This window comes from Osmia lignaria, chromosome 5 (genome assembly GCF_051020975.1).
Source record: "Osmia lignaria lignaria isolate PbOS001 chromosome 5, iyOsmLign1, whole genome shotgun sequence".
Taxonomy (NCBI): domain Eukaryota; kingdom Metazoa; phylum Arthropoda; class Insecta; order Hymenoptera; family Megachilidae; genus Osmia; species Osmia lignaria.
The window spans coordinates 6,029,997-6,053,108 of NC_135036.1; the positions used below are offsets into that span (position 1 = coordinate 6,029,997).

A 23,112-nucleotide genomic window follows, 5' to 3' on the forward strand; every position below is an offset into this window, starting at 1 on the left:
ATTTTAGCACCTTATTATGGTGAAGTTATTAAAATTCATAGCATATGAAATAGAGAATTTGCAGTGAATGAAAAGCACATCCCCTGGAATCAAAATTTTCCTTTCAGTTCGTATTGATAAAACGCCTCAAGGTTTTCGAATGGTACGAGCTATACTCGAAGCGATCAACAAACTCGAACGAAGCGAAAGAGGATGAAATAATCGGTTAGAAAGGAAGGTCGTGTAATTCCATCATAACGACTCGTCTGCTTTACGTCGTCGAACCGATCGCACGTAACATACGGCCATCAGAATGCGTATCGAACTCGCAACCGGAAATCGTTAAAATCGCGCCAGCTGGCTAAATACGATGTTTTCCGCCTGCAATACCATTCTGAATTGTCAACGTTGCTTCCTTGCATCATTTCAATTCCTATTAGCACTAAATGATGTATCAAATACTTGCAATAATGTATCTTCGTAAATTATTAATAATTTATTTCAAAATTTTTTTAATTTAACCCTTAGTTGCCCTTAGGGCACTGTAGGGTATGAGACGACCCCAGATAATTCAGGTTTTTTCATGTTTGACTAAAATTCGTCCCTTAAAATGTTCAATCTCAAGAGTGTCCAGTTAAAATTTTAGCTTTTTATATGAAAATTTTAAAAAATTATGAATTTTTGTGTGAAAACTAATTTTTTCGATTTTTCTAGGTTTTTCAATTTTTTTTTTCATATTCAATATTTTATTTCACTAAAATTAGCTATGAAAAATGTTAAAATGATTTTCGAAGATTATCTAGGAATTTTTTCAAGTTAAAATAATGAATACCTTCTTCCTAGAAAATATTTTAGTGATTGAGGTCTTAAACGCCCCACCTATGTTATTCTGCTGAATTGCAAAGATTTTTTATTCAGATTATATAGTTTGGTTTAATTCCAAATGATTGAACTGTAGGAGTTATAACATGGAAAATTTAATATCTTTAATAATACGTCTGAAAACGAATGGTTCCTTCGTGATTTCACACTTCATTGTTTAATCTGGCACGTTTTCCTTCGGTGTTCTGTGATTTTTCACCTGTGACTTCTTATTTACAAGTGAATCCTGCGATTTATTGCATTGTTTGGCTAAGAAATTGTTTCTAAATTTAATCCACCATGATTTCGAATCGAGGTATTGGCACGATAGAAATATATTTCCTCGTTTGAAACAATAAATTTTCATTTCTCATGTAAAATTATTAATCACAGAACATTGTAGAAAAATTGTTATTCTATTTATATAATAAAATAATAAAAAAATAAAAAATAATTAAGGAATGAAGTTCTGTCAAAATAATCATCAGCTTAATCAATTCAAGCGTTTAATTGTTATTTCTAGCTTCGTCTTTCCCAAACTATATTCATCAAACCATTTATATCCAAGCTTCCAAGAATCCTCCAAGTTTCCTCGCAGCAAACGTCGGGAGAAGAGACATTCCTTCTCCTTAATCCCCCGTCCCGTTATCCTTCTCAGCTTGTGTACCTTAAAAGACCCCGTCCCGTTCTCTGATAAGTGTCACGCTAATGCACGACACTTAACGAGAGCTAAGTTTTTGCTCGACAACGCGGACAACTTTTCGAATTGAGTTCCTCTCTCGTTAGTGGCATTAAAATGCATCCGTGTTCAAATGAACGTGATTACGGTCGCGAATATTTCGGGAAACCGTGGAATCTCGTTTCAAACAACGGCAAAACTTTCCCTACGGTGAATTGAAAAATAAAGAGAAGAAAACTCCTTCTGATTACCCGCTCGATACGTTTCTTCCTGAATAAAACGAGTACCGCTTATTATAATGACAATGTAGAATTTTTTTTTAATTAAAAAAGAATTTCTCTATTTTCTTGTATTACTGTGATAACTTTCTTTATTGGTAATAATAACAGAATTTTATTTTTCATTAAAACAAATAGAATTGATGTAAAAGTTTTAATTGAACATTTTTTAATGAACTTTGATCAAAATAATTAACCCTTTGATAGCGAAGGTTGGATCGATCGTGACCCAAATTTATAAGATATTTATGAAGATATTAATCTAAAGTTAAATGTATAATTTTTAGAGGAAAGAGGTTCATATACTGGAAAAATTAAATTAAAATTGAGGCTCTCTCCGAGGGTTAAAAATATCAGACCTTCCCTATCACGATATTCACTAATAATTTTTAGAAGAACAGTTTAGAAGAAAATTTAGAAAATGGAAGACTCTCTTCATGATTCGCCGACCAAAGGATCAACACGTTCATTGACACAGTGAAAATATTCGTGTACAATCAGACACGTTATAATTGCAATTAGGAAGTAGAACTTCTATTGCCTAAAAATTTATAAATTGAAGATAATATGAAATAAAATATTAAATTAAACTTCGAGCTCTCTCCATGGTCCGCTATAAGATACTGCTGTAGTAAATATGAATGTGACCATTAAAATTGAGATAGAATGATTTAAATTTCCAATATTAATTCAAAGTTCTTTCCATCTATTTTATAATAGATTATAAGACTCTCTTTTACGACTTAATAATCTTCATCTTTTGTTCATTTCCTTTTTACCTCCATTCTGCTCTCAGAATCATCTTTTTCGAGCTCATTCTTTTCTCCCTTCTGTCCCTCTGTTTGCATCTTTGTGTCCTAGTGTCTCCTTTCAAATCTCTCACTGTTAATCCCTCTTCATTCATCCTCCCTCTCTTAATCCATGCGTTTCTTTCAGCTCCCCTTTTCTAGGATTCCGCAGCTTAATCTCTTTAGTCTCTGACCCTCTTTTCTCTGGATTCAACTTCCCCTCCATAGGTGAAGAACACTTCTTCTTTTAATTCTTCCCTATTTAAATCACTCCTCTTCGGTGCCTCCCTTCCTTACGTCTTTTGATTCACCCTCCTGTAAACTACCCTCAGGATTTTATTAATTTTTATCCATCATCCTCGAGAAAGTCTATTTTCTTCAGGCAATTTGTTTTTACCAGTCTCCTCTATCCTTTCAACCCTTCTTCGCTATTCCCTTTTCTCTCCACCTTTCTTCGTCCCTCTTTCCCATTAACCTTTCTCCTCTTCCAGAAGCAACGTTCCCCGTCAATCTCTCTGTGACAGGCCGAAAAAGCAGCGTATCCCACAAACGAACGACGATATGCACCTGTGCTTTCATCCTCCTCCCTTATTCCCCCCACCTCTACTTTCTCTCCCTCTGTTCCTCTCTCTCCAGGCCACGCGTTCCTCTTTGATGTCACTTCTCAGACTCTGTGTACCGTGCACGGTAAAAAGAGACGAGCAGAAACGCTGTTCAAAGCATAGATTTACGTTCCACCGCCGCTTTCCAGCGTGAATGTTTTCCTATTCCATGTACATCAGCCGGGCAACCGTGCAGCTGCATCGTCGTGGCGGGGGTGCGCGACACGTTACGCGAGGGGTGAATCGGCCCGCTGGCGAACGCTTTAATCGACCGTCCCCCGAGGGGGGAGGGGGAACGCTTCAAAACCAAGACGAACTCGCGTACGACCCGGATTTTCCACCCACGAATTTTTGAGACTATGCACCACCGCAAACGCTGATGCTCGTTTCTCCTCGCGTTTACAGAGAACCCACGTCCTTACCAGGGAAATTTCAATTTCGGTCGCTACCCTTTGAGCTCTTATTTGGTAACCTCGGTTTGCTGCTTACTTTACTGTCGCTACGAGTTCGCTGAAATTTTCAAACCCCTGACTTCAATATCCTTGATTTCTGGGATTTTTGAGATTTTATTGCTGTGCTAAGACTGGTTTTTAGATGATCATTAATTACTGCTTTTTAAATGAGATATTGCAAAATTTTAATTCGATTAATTTTGAGATAATTTATTTTTAAAATAATTGATCGTGCATTAATATCTAGGATTTTAGAGATTTTAGGAGAGTTTATTGCTATGCTGAGACTGGTTTTTAAATAATTATTATTTACTACTTTTTAAAGGAGATATTGCAAAATTTTCATTTGATGTAATATTGAAATAAGTTATTTTAAAAATAATTAATCGTGCATTAATTTCTCGGGGTTTTAGAGATTTTAAGGGTGTTGAGATATTGCAAAATTTTCACTTGATGTAATTTCGAGATAATTTATTTTGAAAATAATTGATATTGATCTATTTCTTTTTGTTTCAGAAGAAGGAGCATCAAAGAAATTTGAAAATCACTTTATGGAATTCAAACCATAATTTCGGTTCCTAAAGAAATGAAAAATTCGAGGACATTTTTTTGAAATAGAAGAAAATAACAATAATTTATGAAGATCCATCGATAGAGTAGAAAAATTTAATTAAAAGACACTTCTCATTGAGAGGATAGCGGAGAAATTCGCAGAAATTCAGTGAAAATGTCCGAGATACCATGGAAAAACACCTTGGACGCGTGATGGGATGGCCAGGAACGTGAAAAAATTCGTCGGCGATAAATTCGGATCACTGGTGCGAATAAATCCAGAGAAATCGAAGGGAGAGGTAGACCGGAAGCGGGCTAGCCCGCGGCGGAAGATCGCGGATAAATTGAAAGAAATACAGAAGGACAACGGTGGACAGGAAAGGGTGGGAGAGAAAACGCTTGAAAACGCTGATAAACGGTTGAATAATGGCCACGCAAATTGCGTCGGTGGAGAACCGTGTGATAAATGAACGACCGATGGAAATTCCTTCGGGTGCAACGTGGATGCACCAGGCCCGGTTGCACAACTCGTTGTCGCTTTCATTCAAACAATTCTCCTGGCTTCGGATATCTTATGAAATCATTCAGCTATTCTGAATCTGATTCAGAGCTGTTCTAGGAAATTTCATTTGGAACTTGTGGTGAGTTTGAAAAATTAAAAAATGGAACAATCGTGACCCATATCTATTAATTAAAGAATTAAATGCAAGAACTAGGCAGTTCCATTTTTATTAATTTCACAGGAATTGAAGAAAACTGTTTAAATATTCTTTTCTTAAATATATAATTAAATTTCAATTTCTATAAAATTGGAGCTGCCTCGTTTTTGCATCAAATTCACCAATTAGATTGTATAAAATCCTTTGATTTAAATTTTTATATATTGAGAAAGAAATAATTAAGAATAATTCTTTTTTAATGTGATTTCAATCTTTTCTCTTTTTAGAGTTAAACCAATTTGGAGGAACTTTGGAATACAAAGTTTGTGAAGAAGAAAAAAGGAAATTTGGAAAAGTATCAAATAAAAAAGGAGCAGAGCCACAGACATATTTTTTTCTTATAAATGAAATTTAAAGTTTAGGTAAGTGTTAATAGTTAAATTTTAAGAAACAAGGGGATATACTAATAATAATAATACTTTTAGGATAAACAGAGTTGTAAGACCCATAGAAGGGAAAGAAGTTTGTGAAGAAAGTTGGAAAAGCTGGAAAATTGCAGAAAATTTTAATAGAAGATAATCTGAAGAAATATAAGAAACAAAGGAAGCAGCATTCAGTACTTTTCATAGGGAACAAAGTTTTATATATAAATTTATAAAAGAAAAATTAAATTGACAGACATTTTGAAAAAGGGAATTTTGAAAAATATAAAATTAAAAATTCAGCAACTACAGGTGTGAAATTGAAAACTGGATACTAACAGAATTATCAGAACGGATGCTGAGGAAAAGATTGCATGAAAAGCTTGCAAAAGAGAAGGAAAGTTGCAGAGGGAGGTAAGAAAAATTTAGAGAGTTGGAGGGAAAAAGGAAACAATAGAAACAGTATAAAAGTTTAAGAAGGGAAGCGTAGAATCTGGGAAGGATCCAGAAGAAATTTAATTTAAAAAAATCCAACAGGAGAAAAATATCGTAGAGAAGGTTGTAACAAGAGAAAAAAAGGAAAGGTAGAACCAGTGGAAACTTCGGAAGCACTTTAAGAAGGAAAGCAAAAAGCTAAAGAGGAATCGGTGCAAAATCCAAGGAAGGAAAGAGACGCGACAGTGATTTACAAAGTCTCCGAGAAACCATTAAAGAAGAAGTAACAATTCGAAAATCCGAAGAAAATCGAAGAACAAAACTCTAATTGCAAAATAAAAGATAAGAAATATATCTCAGATCGATAAAGCAGAGATTTAAGAAAAAAAAAGTGTAGAAAATTATTAAATGTTTCACTAATTAAATAATCAATCGTTATTAATTAATAGTACAAATCTCATAAAATAAATTAATTAATAAATCTAGATTAAAAAATTTCCAAAAGCAATTTAGTTTCCTAGTACAATTTTGTTAGTGTTCAATTTAAGAAGTTCGTGAACTGCAAGAACAGTGAATTTTAATTGGAACTTCTAATTATGTCAGAAATTTGCGATCGCTACTTTCGAACATTGTAATATACTCAAGTGTGTTTTTGTGATCGCGGTGAGATTGTAAATTAATAAAAATGATGGCGGGAGCTGGAATGTTGAGAACCAGACGCAGGGACGTGAGTGTGAAACCGAATAGGAAACTCGACCGGAAGTCGTCGAGGGGGATGATCTACGAGAACGAGGAGCTCAGGTTGAGGACAATTAATATCAACGCTGAAGTGGAACAAGGTAAATATCCTTTTCTCAAACAGGAATCATATCAAAAGCTGTAGAAACATTTTCTGAAATTTTCCATTATTTTAGAAAATCTTTTCTGTTACTTTAATTCAATCAATAACCACAATATTTTTATTAAAAATTTAAAAAATGAACAATATATAATCTATTAAAAAGGCTATATAAAATGCCTGCAAAGAGTGTAAAAAATATTCCAAATGGTACAACTATCCATATAGCCATCCTGGAGAAATTAAAGTATATTAGTAACTAGGGACTTTCCTCGGAGGAACGTGGCGAGCCTGCACGCTGCCAGTAATTCCCCGCTAGAAATAGACACCGGTGTTCACTAGGTTCGTGCGTCGAATCCGCTGCAAACTATTTTGGAAACTTGGCCAAACTTTCTGTTCGACCGGCATCTGTCGAGGTTCCAGAGGTTCCATAACTTTTCCAACTTCTTTCCTCGATACCTAGTGCTAATCGCGTACGATTTAACGGGAAAAAAATCCCTAGTTTAATTCGGTGCGGTACCCATTAAAAAAAGATTGTGATAATAAAATTTCGAGAAGGATGAAGCAGTGAAACGTTTTAAAATAGTGCAGACTGAATGAAAAGCGGTGAATTTATAAAAATCTCTAGAAATTAATTTGGAGACTTTAATTATGGTAAGTGTATCGATATTATTTGGAGCAAAGAATAGATCGATGAGTAGAGTGTTCAAATTTAAATGGAATTTTAAAATGATTTATGAAACTGTAGGATAAATGTTCAGTTGTTGAGGGGAGTACATTTTATGAATTGTGTACACACTTTTGATTGATATATGTGTGTAGAGGGAATGATTATGTAAGCAATATTAGCGGCGATTTTTGTACGAGTGGGCCAGATATTTGGAAGCGTAGAAATGATGGATCAGATAGCGTCTACGGTGTATGAAATATATTCTTTTATAAATAGAGAACGCTCGTGAGATGCTAATAATAAGAACAGAATTTTCTGGACGGTTGTGAGTTAAAAATTATATCAAATCGAAGGTGCAGATTCGAGTTAGCTATGAATCATATCGCAATTTATATTTAAGTTATTGAAAAAAAAATTGCAAAATAAATAAGAAGGCTTAGAAACTTAACAAATAATTATCAGAATATTTAGACTGATTAAGTTGAACAAAATTAATTTTAATTTTATAATTTTTTCAAAATTCTGAAATGTAAAAAATCGTGATCTGATTCAAAATATTGTTAGGTCTACGAATTTCTAGAAAAGTATAAGACAATATATGAATGAGGAAACTCGAAAGGTCAACAATTTTCAGAAAATCTGTTTACCTGTCGTGCCAAGAAAAGCTTTGTTTTGGCAACAGTTCCCGCCTACGGATCATTTGTTCTCCAAAAAGCTCTAGAATACCCAGATGTCGTTTCTATACGGTATCTCAAAGAGCTCGTGGAAATGTGTTCCGAAAATGAAAACAAATTTCATCGCCAATTGAAATGTTGACTTTCCAGAAATTGATGTATTATGGTAGAAGAAACAATTTAAAGCGGTTGCTCCGGATAGTCATTGTTCTTGGTTGCATCATTTAACCCTTGAACAGCGGAGCCTGGGTCAATCGTGACCCCAAAACTTACAAAATATATGCAAGAATATTAACTTAAAATTGAATCGAAAAAGTTTCATATTACGGAACAGTGTAAAATTTAGAAAATAAAATTAAGGCTTTCTCCATGGTCCGCCGTCGAAGGGTTAATTATAGCTTATAAAATTTGCAATTTCAAATCTTCCATGTTTTATTAATAAAATAATAATATTTAATAATAATTCAATGTTAAATTAAAATTTTATGAGGTATAAGAATTAAGGTTCATAAATTTTTGAATAAATTTGAAATATTTCCATCGCTTTATACTAAAACTATAAAGCATATCTGACGCTATCTCTACTAAATAATTTCCAAGCTATTATTTATCACCGTGTTTTCTACCTCAAAATTTGAATTATTCACCGAGACATAAATATTCCAGTGCACTCTTAACATCTGGTTACTTTCAACAACAATTAATCAACCTTAAAAATCAATGAAGTAGATTTAGAGTATAGACTTTGTTGCAATTTGCTTTCTCGTTGATCAGAAATTATTATCAGTACAATATATTATCATTTAGGCGCATCAGTAGGCCTTGATTATTACATAAATCATTAAACCCCAGGCAATGCTATTAAAACGGCTTAAGAATCTAAATAAACGAAAGCCCAGTTGCAAAAACACCTAATTCACTAACATAAATGTTTCTTATAATTTCTCTACGAATTTTACGTCAGATTTTCAGCTTCTGATAGCTGTGATTCTTTGAATCTTTGTTTCGAAGAATCACCCTCAATGTCAGGGATCAATGTTAAAATATTCTTTATTTCTTCGTCGATACCAGGGATATTTTTGGAGTTTGCATAATTTCATTCTATCAATCGAAAGTTTCCTCGATTGAAAAATAAGCAATTACCCATGACGGTAACAGCATTGAAAATGTAAAAAATTGGCATTTCCCGCTGAAAAATTTAGAACAATATACACCTTTCCTTGTTCGTTCGGATATTTCTCATGATCAAATCAGGCTTTCATTAGGAAAACAGTGAATTAGGGGAGGCAGGGATCAACAAATCTTAAAATTAACTACCCATTTTCTGAATCCCTCGAAGTAAAAATAAATTGAAAATGAAATTCCTTCAGAGAGGAAAATTCTCTGAAGAACGTTTAATTTCGAGGGAGCGTCGATTTGAAAATGTTGCTGGCAAGTCTGGAGCCTCTTGTTCAAGCTATTTCTACCTGTATCGATCCCTCGATTTCGATGGGGCCTGTTTTCACGACGTCACACGAAATCCAGACGCCCCGTGCGTCATGCTGGCTTATTTTCAGGCGCTTTTCAAGACGCTTGACAGATTACACCGAACCGCGACGAAGACACGCGTTTCTAATCAACGGATTTGTCAGCGATCGCCGAACAACATCATTTTTCATTCCTTCCGTATGCTTTCTGACACGTGTGAAAACATCGCTGTTTTCTCGGTTTTCTTTATGAAACTCGAAACTTGGGGCACTTTCAAGTGAATGAAATGAAAATTATTAGGGTACCTTTCGAAACAGAAGACGAATATTAATATTAAATATCAGAAGAAAATAATTATTGAAAGTTTGAAAAATGAAGAAAATAGAAAAATATGTGACCTTAAACAATTAAATTAAATTAAATTAAATTAAAGAGAAGATTTGAGGAATATAAACTTGGGGTACTTTCAAGTGGATGAAATAAAAATTATTAGGCTACCTTTCGAAACAGAAGACGAATATTAGTATTAAATATCAGAAGAAAATAATTATTGAAAGTTTGAAAAATGAAGAAAATAGAAAAATATGCGACCTTAAACAATTAAATTAAATTAAATTAAATTAAATTAAAGAGAAGAATTCTGGAATATAAACTTGGGGCACTTTCAAGTGAATGAAATGAAAATTATTAGGCTACCGTTCGAAACAAAAGACGAATATTAGTATTAAATATCAGGGGATAACAATTATTGAAAGTTTGAAAAATGAAGAAAATAAAAAAATACAGAGAAGATGTAATAGTTTCTTTTTATGGAAAGATGACACACGAAGAAAATTCATGGAAAATAATGATTCATACAAAGTAGAGGAAATCTGTTTCCCTGGAAGAATTTCCTTCAATTCAAAAGAGTAAAAAATTGATGATAAATAAAACACAGAAAGTTTAAATACAGTTATGAAATAAAATTTTAAATAATATAATTAATATCATATTAATTATATGTATAGAACAAGTAGAAAGGCTTGAATTGTAATTACAAGGTGTCTGACTACATATAGCCTTTTCTACTGTGCCAGTCAGCATATTGACCTTTATCACTTGAACGGCTAGTAAAGGTGCAAAACACACTTGATTTTAAATAATCATCTACCTTTTTATAATATAAATAATTATTCTAGGGTAATATATACAATTGTTGACTCTTTTCCTAAGAAAATAAAAAATATTGGACGGCGGACCAGGGAGAGACCCCCGAGACCTTATGGCGGACCAGGGAGAGAGCCACAATTCTAATCTAATTTTGTATTTTATATTACTTTCTTGTATATAAGGAACGTGTTATATTATATTTTCTACTTTTTTAAGGAAAAAGACGGTCAATAACTATATACGTTACCCTATGTCGTTAAAATTTGCATTTATAAAGATAATTAATATCCCTTAAATGAAACATTAATCAGTGGCCATAAAATTCAAAGTCAAAATAGAATATTGAATGAAACGAAGAAACAAAAAATGGAATATTGAGTCAAGCAAAGAAAGAAAATGGAATATCGAATCGAATTTAATATAGGACTGCAAAGAAAAGGGTTAAGAATCGAAAGCACCCCAGGACGAGCCTGGAAGCTGCGTAACACCATGGATCCTCCATCATCCATTTCCGTCGACACGTGACGAAAGAATCTCCCTCGAGGCTGATCCAACACGCCACGGAGCAGCTACTACAAAAGATTTAAATAGTAGCGCCCGTGAGCGAGAAAGAAACCGTTCCGAAAGGAGAGGGCTGCCAGGCTTTCGGCACCGATGTACCCAATCCGCGAACTAGTTTTCTCCGGCGACTCAAAACGGTCAGCATGCCGGCCTCTTTTCACGGAAACTCATATTTTTCCATAAGCATGGGACACCATGCTCGATCACTTAATTCTGGGATACGAGAAACCATCGACACTTTCATTACCAGCTGATCGATCTTAAACGTTTCGGTGTCAGTGAGATACTTTTGTGCATAAAAATTAAGTGCATCCAAGAAAATAAAAAATAAAAAAAAGGGTGAAAATTGAAGAGATTAAATTTGATGAAGAATTTGTGATGTTTTAAAGAGGAATAAATTTATCCTCAATTGGAGGGTAAAATGAAATCAGTGTTGATAATTAACAATTTTTTAATTTTTTAATTGTATTTGATTTTTTCTTCTGGGTGTATTAAGTGTAAAATGACTTCACTGGATGATATTTATAAATTGAAAATATTTATCAATGAAACTTAAATTTTGTGAAAAGACATTCAAGTGTTTTGATAATGATACCAATAGATTACTTTGATCATGAGTTTAATTGAAATGCAAAGGTGGTTTATTGAAAGTCGTAACTGAGCTGACAGTTCGTAAGCTGTAGCAGACATTTATCATTGGCCACGAGTGCGTTATTTCTGTCTCGAAACAATGTCCAGCAACAGGATACACACGATGTAACGTTAGGAATGTGATGTTTGAATGATTCGAACGATTTACAAACCGATCATTTCGTTACTTCGAAAAGAGATTAATGATCGTCTATTAATGAACAGATTAACAGAGAGTTTGGATCTCGAATTTTAGAAATTGGAGAAATTTTTTTAAAAAGTGAACTTCTCCAAATTTTCAATTATTCAAAGAAGTCAACTCCTTGATAATTCCGAATATTTAAAGAAGTCACATTCTCCAAATTTTTAATTATTCAAAGAAGTCAACTCCTCCATATTTCCAAATATCAAAGAAGTCAACTCCTCCATATTTCCAAATATTTAAAGAAGTCACATTCTCCAAATTTTTAAATATTCAAAGAAATCAAGTTCTCCAAATTTTTAAATATTCAAAGAAGTCAACTCCAAATTTTCAAATTTTCAAAGAAGTCAACTCCTCCATATTTCCAAATATTTAAAGAAGTCACATTCTCCGAATTTTTCATTATTCAAAGAAGTCAACTCCTCCATATTTCCAAATATTTAAAAAAGTCACCTTCTCCAAATTTTCAAATATTCAAAGAAATCAAGTTCTCCAAATTTTAAAATATTCAAAGAAGTCAACTCCAAATTTTCAAATTTTCAAAGAAGTCAACTCCTCCATATTTCCAAATATTTAAAGAAGTCACATTCTCCGAATTTTTCATTATTCAAAGAAGTCAACTCCTCCATATTTCCAAATATTTAAAAAAGTCACCTTCTCCAAATTTTTCAAATATTCAAAGAAATCAAGTTCTCCAAATTTTCAAATATTTAAAGAAGTCACCTTCTCCAAATTTCTAAATATTCAAAGAATTCAAGTTCTCCAAATTTTCAAATATTCAAAGAAGTCACATTCTCCAAATTTCCAAACAAATCAAGAAACAATCCAACGAATCGAATAAAGAGGGGAGAAGGGTCGCCCTCGATCGAGATACCAAGGGATTTATGGATCAAATGGATCTAGAAATGTAGATCAAGGACGGCGGTGTCACAAGGTGGCCAAGTCTCCCTTCCAACGCGAGGGAAAAACCGAATGACCCATCGGTTTTTCGAATATTCCTCGCGTTTCATTCTCGGAACCATTCAGGATGACGTTCAGGTGTGCCACGGGCGAGGCCTTATTTGTTGACAGAACGCTGACTATGATTATTTGATGACTCTCCTCGGAATGACTCCGTCAGCTCGCGCGGGATCCGCACGTTTGTCAGACGTAAATCAGGAGTCGTGAGTTTGCTCGAAGCCAGAATTATAATTCACTGGCCGCCAAAAGCGAGAGGGGGGAAGAACTAGTCGTTTGGAATGGAGAGATGGACAGAGAGAGACGTACACGATGCAGAGAAGAGAAAGGGGACGAAGAGGGGAAGACGGACGTGGTATGTTTTCTACCCTCCCTCAGGGATTTCTCAACTGATTCCTGAAATATAGATTGTCATCGCCTGTGAAATTCAACAGTTTCGTTCATTCATTTTCTTAGCAATCAAATTGGGCTTCCATAGGGAAAATGATAATATAGGGAAATCTGAGATCCCTAGGGAACCCTTTGATCACGAGTGTACATCATCTATCACCCAGAAATAAAATAGATAAGCACTATCACTTTAACGATTTAAATAAAAATTCAAAGGGGTAACAATTTTCTTTCATTAAAATACACCTAACCTTTGCTAATTTAAATGAATTTTGGGTGATTACCCTTCACGATACTACGTGAAAAATGGCAAAATAATTATCTTCCAGTAATTTGAAATAGAATAGAAGAAAGAACTTAAGAATTATTTCCTAATTAACTGTTGAACCCTATGTAATTATTAACCCTTTTCCTAAAAAAATAAGAATTATAATATAATGCGTTTCTGAATCCTCGGATGGCGGACCATGGAGAGACCCCAAGAGGGCGGACCCTGAAGAGAGTCTCAATTCGAATTTAATTCAATAATAATAATTGAGTAATAAAATATAATTATTATCTTTTAATTACGTAAGAAACGCATTATATTTTCTACTTTTTTAGAAAAACAGGCAATTGTTATACGAATACGTTACCCAACAGCGTTTTCGAGATACCATTTACTAACCGCTATTATTTCATTTCTAACAAACCCATTTATCCACCGGAAACATCTCGAGTACGTTTATCTTCTACGCGCAAGGAAACTCTGTCGGAAAACTGTCTGAACTAATTCGGAAAAACTGGTCGGATACGGTTGAGGCTGTAAGAAAGCAGCTTTCATGCTACCTCTAACGGAGCCACGGTTCACGAAGACGCTTTATGGAAAAAGTTTTTAATATTCTCTCCTTCGCCGCCCCTCTTCAACCTCTTTTGCACCAGCATTGCCCGTTAGCGAAAAAACGAAGACAGGATATAATGACCAGAGGGCACAGGTGGATATGATTTTCACTGATAGAATCTACATGTACTTTCTTCTTCTTTTCACCTTAAAGGATGTCAGACGAAGAAAGAGATATCACGAAAGAAATTTCCTGCGAAGGGAATAGAAAATGTCGGCGGTGGAAGAAGAGAAGGGGGTGAAAAAAGCTCGTGAATACCTCCGGAATTATCGTTTCTTTCGTGATATTAAATTCTCTCGAGGATTTTTGCAACCTCTTTCGGGCCACTCCTCGATCCCTCTGATTCTTTAACGGATTTATTTATCTTTCTCTTTCGGTCATTCCCTTTGTTTAGATGTTTCGAGTAATTGTTGTTTGAGAAAGCTTCTATTTGTCCTGATTCTTTTTATCCTCTCCTCAACCTTGTACATACTTGATGCAATGAGATTTTTCTTATTCCTTTTGCTGCCTTGGAGCAGAGTATCTTTTAGAAAGAAATTCTTAAATCAAATGTTTTCTACTTGCAACATATTTGTTTCGTCCGGAAAATGTAATTTTTCTCTTATTATGATTTTTTTAATTTAATGAACTTGCTCTGTTATTTTTCTATTTTTCATTTCATCAGGACACAAACTGTAATTTTTCTCTTATTATGATTTTCTTAATTTAATGAACCTGCTTTGTTAGTAACATTTTTCATTTCATCAGGACACAAACTGTAATTTTTCTCTTATTATGATTTTTTAAATTTAATGAGCTCGCTCTGTTATTTTTCTATTTTTCACTTCATCAGAACAGAAACATTCCTAGCAAATCTTTTTGCAAAAGTAATGAAGTACAGAATCTCTCGAGGGAGTCGCGTTGTAATTACATTAAAGTTTTAACACAATTATCCACTGTAATTAACTTTATTGGAGCTTATTAAGCGAAAGTACTAATAGCAGTTTCCACTGCACTCTACTTCCCTGGGCATTATGGAAAATTTATTTCAACTTTGATGGGAATTACAGGATCACGGTGTGGTGGAAATGAGGGTTTAATTCGACAGTGATACAAAAAGATATTGGAATCATTGATTCGTTTGATTTTTAATTGATCCTCTGAAACGAGATCTCGTTAAAGCGATGTTAATTAGAATTTTTAAAGCGAATGAAAAATATATTAATTAAATTTGATAGAAAATATTATGGGAATGGTAGAAACCTTAAAGAAGGTCAAGTATTTCTCCAAAATGACAGCCATCAAAATAGAAAGATTTATGGAATGACTTTATGCTCGAAACTATAAATTTGAAAGTACCAGCAAGGTGGACTTATTTCACTTCACTGCATCGTAAAATCTATTTCCAACTGCACAATCACGATCACCTGAGTATTCACGTAATTTTACCCCCGGATGGCGGACCATGGAGAGAGCCACAATCAACACTACTCAAGCTTTACCTTTTTCTCTCTTTCGCTAATTGTATTATTATGATAAATTCGAGACGCCGGTGATCACCGTGACGGTTACCTCGTTAATGAACGTTCTGGGTCGCCGAAGACCCACGCGGCGCGGAACGATGCACCCTCGTCCAGCGCCAGTCGGCTTCGACCGCGTTGCGAAAGCACGTGACTGCATTGGCAAAATTAGCATACGCGAGGAACGCGATCCGCCGGCTGGATCGTCAGAAAACGCGAGTTGACAACGCGACAATGAACCACTCGCGAGCAGGATGTTTCGTTACGTTTAAACGAGCCTTCTATCCGCTCGATCGACGCGATATTCGACGAAATTGCTGAGAATTTTCCGTTTCGACTTGACGGATGCAGAACAGTGAGTAATTTGTGAATCTTTTCGTCTAAACTCGATGGATAGGATGGAGATAATGATTCGTTTTAATATTAATTAGGTAGAATTTTAATTTATTTGAAAGTGAAATGTATAAGTGTAAAGTTTAGAATATAAAATTGGGGCTTTCTCCATGGTCCGCTGTCGGAGGGCAGAAAATTAATTTTAAAATACGTATAGTTTTGGTTGGAATTTGCAAATGAAAATAGGTGAAGGGTGCTGGAAATATTAATAATTCTACTGAACGAGTTCAATGTTACAAAATTTCATTGTAGATCTGAAAATATCAAAATGAATTCATTAACTCCCCCTCTGAAAACATAAATTTCCAGGTATCGAATTTTAACATTTTATCATAAATCTTTAAATAGAAGATTGCGTCAAACACTTCATCTTCCAATCTTCAAATTTAGAAATCTACTCTTTATCCTAGCAAATATAACTTCATAAATCGAATTAATATGTCATATTCAAAATTAGAGTCGAATCAACAATAGATTAGAAACTAAGTAATATTTGGATTTTAATGGAGTATTCAAATTTCTATTGTCAAAATTTATTTCACAGAGCTGGAATTAGCCGAGCCGTGTTTCAAAGTACTCGATTAGGTTTCATTAATTGTCCTGGAGGTACGTCGCGTAGTCTGAGCCGGTAAATTAAAGGTCTTTGCAGTCCTGCGTGCAAAAGCACGACTGTAATCTTGCCAAGTGCGAGCAAGCGTAATAATATTGTAACACTGACTAATTTTAGCGACAATGGAACGGCTTTTTCTCTTTAACATGATTACTCACCGTATTGCAACCCGAGACGTAATTAGAAAATTATGAAATATATTTTAATATCAATTAAAATCTGCATCCCAATATCAGAGTGTGTTAAACCCACTTTTAAAAAAAATGTTATTTTACTTGTTTTTTATAAAAATATTCAGAAAACCTGGGTCAATTCTGGCCCAAACTTACAAAACATGTACAAGAATATTAATCTGAAATTAATGTATAATTTTTAGACAAAAGAAAATAATATGGAATACAAAATTGGAGCTCTCTCCACGGTCCGCCGTCTTGGGACTCTCTCCATGGTCCGCCGACCGAGCCAGACAGTTTTTATTTTTTATTTCAGAAAATAACAATGTCCAGTACTCAATTTCACTTTTAAACAATAAAACGATACCTTCTTTATCTGCATTAATTAAATCACAAGGCTTTTGCAACTCTGATTTGCTCTCCTCTAAAATTTGAGAAGTGTGATTTAATACACTCTGGCTCTGGAATCCAGAAATTTAACTTATTAACCGAATACATGGATTATTAAATTAGCAATTAAATTCTCCTTTAAAATCCTAAATTGTATCACAAAGAAAATCACAAAATTACTATTAATTCAATTAGAAATTGCTATAAAATTGAAAAAATTGCTGTTTTATAACAGTTTTATGTACCCAAACATTTATAAATATTCAATTAGAAATAATTCAATTAAAAATTGCTATTTTATAACAATCTTATGTACCTAAACACTTATAAACATTATCTCCAAGCTGGAATAAAAGGCAGAAAGCACAACGAGCTTTAGCAACGAATCGGTGCAATACGACCCTTTAGCCGGTCTTTTGAATTCGCGCTCGATCGCCGCCACGACGAGCGTAAAAACAGCGGGCTTTTACGAGACGCGGCAAGCTGAAACGCGAGTGCACTCGAGAGGGGAAACGTTGTCTCTGGGCCGTCCTCTGTTATCCTCCTTTTTTATTTTTTATTTTCAATGATTTCAAGCTGGACAAACGAATGCTTCCCGCCAGGCTTCAACCGAGTCTCTCCTTTGAAATAACGTTTCCACAGAGGATCTAAAATTTCGTCGTTGAACGCGTGAAAATTTTCAAGTTCTCCGTGTACATTACGATATACGAAGGAATTTCTCGACTGACCTGATAATTTACTCAGCGCCAGTTTCCGGGCTTTAAAGGGCGGAGAAATCCCATAGATTTCCTCTCGAATTTCCTGCCGCGCTTAAGGGAGGAAAGTTTCGCGACGCGAGAAACGGCGACACGCGGGCAAATAATTTCGAGAACAGTCCCCAGCTGGAAAATAATAGTAATAACGATAATAGAGACGGTCGGTTTCGAATTCACCTGGAACTTTGGCTGAACTTTAAATGCTTTTAGCTGGATAATAGAGGCGTTGGGAAATTTATAAGAGGACGATTTCGTTGAAAGCTTCGATAACGAAACCCGTCTTGGAGTTTCGGAAACTCGTCAAAATACGACACTTGAACCCGTTTCTTCGATTGATTGAAGGAACGTTTATTATTGTATCTAGATTGCATAGGGTGGTCCGCGTTGCTTCAAATGCTTTCGCTATTTTTAGCCCTTCTTCGGGAACCGTGCGTTTACGACAACGTCATTTGCCGCGAATGTTTTCTTTCAAATTATTTCATCGAGTTTCGAAGATAATTATACTTTATTTTTATTCCATAGATGGTTTTGAGGGAACATGGATGAAAATTTCGAAGGGCTGGATTTCAAAATTTCGAGACTGAAGTTTTCAAATTCGGTGGTGGAAATTTAGAATTTTCTGTGAATCGAAGATTAGAAATTAAAGTTTGCAAATTTCCAAGTTTCTTCGAATCGAAGCTTAGAATTCGAAGTTTGCGAATTTGGAAGCTTGCAAATTTCCAAATTTCCACAAATCGAACCTTAGAATTCGAAGTTTGCGAATTTGGAAGCTTGCAAATTTCTAAATTTCCACAAATCGAAGCTTAAAATTCTAAGTTTGCAAATTTGGAAGATTGCAAATTTCCAAGTTTCTTCAAATCAAAGCTTAGAATTTGAAGATTGCGAGTTTAAATGCTCGAAAATTTCCAAATTTCCACAAATCAAAGCTTTGAATTTGAAATTTGCGAGTATAGATGCTCGAAAATTTCCAAATTTCCACAAATCGAACCTTAGAATTCGAAGTTTGCGAATTTGGAAGCTTGCAAATTTCCAAATTTCCACAAATCGAACCTTAGAATTCGAAGTTTGCGAATTTGGAAGCTTGCAAATTTCTAAATTTCCACAAATCAAAACTTAGAATTCGAAGTTTGCGAATTTGGAAGCTTGCAAATTTCCAAATTTCCACAAATCAAAGCTTAGAATTCGAAGTTTGCACATTTTAAAACTTCCAAATTTCTTAAAGTGAAAGCTTAGAAATCAACCTTTCCAAGTTAGAAAGCTGCCAAATTTCCAAGTTTCTACATTCAAACTTCGGTGCTCCAGATTTTTACAAAGAATTAACAAGATCAAGTTTTAAAGCTCCGAAAGAATATTCACTGTAAAAAGCAGTTTCAGCTGTGCCGTTTTAAATAAAGAGATCGTTCAAGCCAAATACTTCGTTGAACGTAGACTACCCTTTCGGGAAAAAGAAAAATCAACCCGTTTCCCGTGGATCGTGCACGAGCAACACGACGGAAACGTGACTAAAGAGTCAATGAAAGCTTCTTGTCGCGACACTTTACAAACGTTTTCCGTGAACTCGCGTCGCTCCAGCTCCTCGGGGTTAAAAATACAGAGGATGGTAATTATTCAAAGGCATGCAAGTGGATATTTTGACATGGTCATACGCGAGGAGGACGTCATCGAGCGTTCTATGGAACCCCATAGGCCAGGAATACCCCTGTCGTGTACAGGGTGAATCATTTAAATGGCTTCAATTTATCATTCTTTCAAATTTACACTAATACAGATAACGGTTTTATAAATAAATTTTCTACATTTTTGTTGAATGTATGAAATCAACTTTAAGAATGTTGAAACAGGAAATATCTTGTGATTTATAAGCTCTGGAAATAACTAAGAACTACCTGGAACGTTCATCATTCTGTCAATAGAACAATAGCCCCGAGGCAATACTTGTTCATCAGAGTTGGGTATTATATCAAATAATCTGCTGATACAAATTTTGACTAATGATAGAACGAAGATTTTCAAAAATAAGTAATAAATTTTTTGGAATAATTAAAAATTCAATTAGTTGTTTGAAAATGGCAAGAAAAATCAAATTTTGTTTGAAATAAAAGCTTATTTCAAATTGAAAATTATTCGACTTTTATTCAAAGATCTATAAATCATTTTTTATTCAAAGAAACAATTATTCTTGATTTTTTAATATTTTCATTTCATTCGAAATATGTATCAGAAGATTAATTGAAATAATGTCCAACACTGTTATGCATATACATTTTTCTGAAAAATCTGAAACCACTTGTCCATCTTCAAAGATAGAAAAATGTGAAATTTTCATAATTATATAATAGAAATCTTTTCAATATTAAAGCTCAAAAAATTATTTCAGTACCTTTCTTCTGTTTTAATTCAAGATTTATTTTTGAAATATGAATTCAAAACATTCAGAAGTATGCAAAAAATAATATTAAAAGAGTCATAGTATCTCTAATTATTGAAATATGTAATCCACTTTTTAAAGCCACAGAAGTGCAAGAAAATATTCAAATTTAAACCAATGCTAAAGGCATATTAACAAATTTGTAAATTTTTACAATTCCCAGTGCCGTAAATACCCAAATCCTCTTCCACGATAATAGGACAGAAATAAAACAAAGAACCAGCTTCAAGTAAAAAAGCAACCCCTAGGAAGTAGATATCTTGTTTGAATTCGAGACTCGTTAACATAGCTCGTAAATATAGGGTGGGCAAACAGGGCGCGAACTTTTCGCAAAGAGTATCGCAGAGAGGGAGAGAGATCAATCAGGCTGGGCTTACGCGATTTCTTGTTTCCCAGGCTCAAAGGGAAAACAGCCCACAGGCATCTCGACGGCGCGTTCGTTTGCGTCAGGGACGCAATTTCCATTTTTCAAAGGGCCAACACGAGTGCCGACCGATGGAAACTTGACGAAACCAAATATGCACCTCCGGTGTGCGTGGCTGCTTTGATCAACTTCTTCTCTCTTGCGACGAGGAAGACGAGTTTTCCTCTCCTTTTTCCATACCGATCCTCCAGCTTTAATGTACGTCGTCTCTGTTTATGTACCTCTTCCGGGCTAACGCAATTGCGACCTGGCTAAACATTTTCTTCCTCTGGTAATAATTAATATATCGTGGGTACAGAGAGCTGCCCTCGGGCATCGGCAAGTTCAGAATGTACCGATCGTTTTCTTCTTCCTCGTTCATCAACCTGAGCGACGTTATACTTGCTCGTTTGTAGAGAAATTAATTTTTCTCTCCTGATTGAACTGTTAACCATCGGAACGAGTTGATTCGTCGTTTCAGCGAAAGATATATGGAAACTAATAATCATGTTACTTAAGAATTCTTGCCTCTGGTGGTATTGTTATGAAGACTATTCATTGTGCTGTCACGGATAATCACGGTGCTCGTTCGAACAATTAATTTTCATTGCTTTAATTAATTACTCAATGGAACGTTTATTAAAATACAATTGAATTGTTCGCATAGGATAACGAATACAGTTGTTGGTTGAAATATAATATAACGCGTTTCGTCGCCCTCGGACGGCGGACCATGGAGAGAGCCCCAAGTCGGCGCGGCGGACCATGGAGAGAGCCACAATTATAATTTAATTTTGTACTTTATATTATTTTCTCTTGCTTAGAAATGACATATCTTATTTTAGGTAATATTCTTATATATTTTATTATATAAATTAGGAAAATTGTGCAGTATATTATTTAGGAAAAGGGTCGATTAATTGTATACGTTACTCTACGTCGATTCTTTGAAAGTATTTCTGAAAGTCATTTTTTTTCTATCTCTATATCCTTGGATATCGTCGGAGCTTTGTGAACAGGCACTTTCGCGTAATCCTTACAAATATCACTCCCACAGAGCCTTGACATTTCGCCAACACGGAAATCTTCCACAAATAAATAACTTCTCCGAAAGGACAAGCGACTTTAAAGCCACCGACTTGATGAAATTTAATATTTAGAACGATATTTGTACAAAAACTTCTTCAAATTTTTTAATCTTCACGTTACACTTATAATGAAGGGATAACGAAGGGTGCTGTTTGAAAAAAGAAAAAGAAAACGATCAGATACAGACGATTTAATAGGATCCAAATAGCTGTTGGTTTCTACGTAGAAAATCCGAATTTATGAACCTCCGCAAAGGATTTAATTTATTTAAATTTCCTAGCTGCAAGAGCCCCCCTTTAATCCTGATTTACCACGTGGCTTTTCTTCTTGCACGCGTATACTCGCCGCGCGGCTTACGCGAGCTGTTATCACACGAATGCTTGTAATGCGTTTTGCGTGGCTGATAATAAGCGATGGATCCGAGTGAGATTGCTTCCTTTAGAAATATCACGGATACCTAACTCCACTCGTCAAGATATTAAAGGCGGTTTTACACTAGCAGTCGCAGGAAAGTCATTCGCGTCAAGTTAGACAGCGATCAATATCGTTTAATCCGCGATCTAATTAAAAATATATTGTTTCCATTTGGTTTAGTCAAATAAAATGAAAATTTATTGACCTTAAAATCCAAAACAAGCGCGATTTTTATTTGCCTTCGGACGGCGGACCATGGAGAGGCCCCGGAGATAACGCGGCGGACCATGGAGAGAGCCTCAATTCTAATTTAATTCCACTAGTACCGCTGTCTAGATTTAATATAATTGCAAACAAATTAAAAAATAATCGAAATGTTATTAGACTCGCGTGTTCTGGACCGAACGTATTAATCACCGGAATGGGACAGGCACAAAGGAAACGGTCCTGCGAGTCCATCTAATCGGTTCGCTAATCTCCGTAGCGAGGAACGATCGATCAAAAGCACGTATATCCAGAAGAGAAAAGCAGCCCCGTAGCATCGTGATTTTTCATTTGTTTCGCACCGGTCAGCCTTTCGGCGATGAGATTAGGCGGTCCGAAACTTTATTCGTATCAGTCGGTTAAGTAATTGGAAGGGAGCCCACGGGCCACGGTGATTTATCACTGGTTCCTTGACGCAACGAAAGACGAGGAAGGGTTAGAGGGCAGAGATTGTTGTACGAGCTGACCAATGATCGATCGTTTCGATAGGTACACCGAGGCAGACCGTCTGTTCCCGTAGCACCTTGATTAAACGATCCCCGTGATAAAAACGTCGCGACAGTTTGAT

General features: G+C 35.0%; 2 protein-coding genes across 6 annotated transcripts in view; one reads left to right on the top strand and one right to left on the bottom strand.

Moving 5' to 3' along the window:
* Positions 1 to 23,112, bottom strand: part of Ror (tyrosine-protein kinase transmembrane receptor Ror) — a 228,172-nt gene that overhangs the window by 148,100 nt on the left and 56,960 nt on the right. The window lies entirely within an intron of this gene.
* Positions 1 to 23,112, top strand: part of LOC117607901 (uncharacterized) — a 36,850-nt gene that overhangs the window by 8,938 nt on the left and 4,800 nt on the right. The window contains exons 2-5 of one of the 5 annotated variants that reach the window (XM_034332137.2): positions 4,156 to 4,832; positions 5,138 to 5,272; positions 5,336 to 5,686; positions 5,810 to 6,546. In XM_034332137.2, the coding sequence (XP_034188028.2) occupies positions 6,393 to 6,546 (154 nt within the window). In that variant the 5' untranslated portion in view covers positions 4,156 to 4,832; positions 5,138 to 5,272; positions 5,336 to 5,686; positions 5,810 to 6,392. Of the gene's footprint in view, positions 1 to 4,155; positions 4,833 to 5,137; positions 5,273 to 5,335; positions 6,547 to 10,815; positions 13,211 to 14,861; positions 15,981 to 23,112 lie in introns of those variants that run through there. The other 4 variants (XM_076688389.1, XM_034332136.2, XM_034332139.2 and 1 more) reach the window with 4 other exon arrangements.